Source organism: Merops nubicus, unplaced genomic scaffold, assembly GCF_000691845.1.
Source record: "Merops nubicus isolate BGI_N331 unplaced genomic scaffold, ASM69184v1 scaffold31337, whole genome shotgun sequence".
In the NCBI taxonomy this organism is placed as follows: domain Eukaryota; kingdom Metazoa; phylum Chordata; class Aves; order Coraciiformes; family Meropidae; genus Merops; species Merops nubicus.
The window spans coordinates 803-1,471 of NW_008622825.1; the positions used below are offsets into that span (position 1 = coordinate 803).

At 62.8% G+C, this 669-nt stretch overlaps 1 protein-coding gene across 1 annotated transcript in view; it reads right to left on the bottom strand.

The window, feature by feature from the left end:
* Positions 1–206: 206 nt before the first annotated feature.
* Positions 207–669, bottom strand: part of SP2 (Sp2 transcription factor) — a gene marked incomplete at both ends in the record, with an annotated part of 1,889 nt that continues 1,426 nt past the window's right edge. Inside the window, one exon of the mRNA XM_008944923.1 lies at positions 207–638. Coding sequence (XP_008943171.1) covers positions 207–638 — 432 coding nt within the window. The remainder of the gene's footprint in view (positions 639–669) is intronic.

Consider the following 669-nt stretch of genomic DNA (forward strand, 5'->3'; position numbering starts at 1 on the left):
CAAAGCAGCCAGCAAGGGAGACTTAAAGCTCTGCAGAGGAAAGAGCTGTGCTCCCAACCCTCCTCAAGACATCAGAGAATCCACACGAGCCACGCCTAAACTGGGTGGTGAGTGGAGGCTGTTTTGGTGTCTCCCAAAACCCTTCAGCTTTGCAAAGCCCCGGGGAGGGCTGGGAGGAGAAGCAAGGGGGGGAGGGCAGACGGTACCTGGGTAGGGACGGGTTCCGGCGTCTGGATCTGGAAGTTCTGGGAGGATTTTTGGGGGACGGTGGGGAGCGTGGCGGAGGCGGCCTGGACCACACGCAGGGCTTGCTGTGGGATCTGCACCACCTGAGGCTCCTGCTTGGGCTGCACCACCTGGACCTGCTGGACCATGGCTGGCTGGCCGGAGCCCGGGCTCTGCACGATGAGCAGGTTGCTGCCCGCCTGGATGATGTTCTCCGCCGTGGTCTCGATCAAAACCGTCTCCACCTGCTCGGCCACGGCCACGGCAGCAGCCTGGCTGGGGGAGGTGGTTTTCTTCCGAGTCTTTCTGCTGGGTTTTGAAGGGCTCTCTGCCAGGATCTGAGCCTGAGCACCCGGCTCGTTCACCAGGTTGTTGACGGGCAGGGTGAGAGTCACGTTGCCACCCCCAGCCAGCTTGACCACGTTGCCCGTGGCTTGGGCTGGG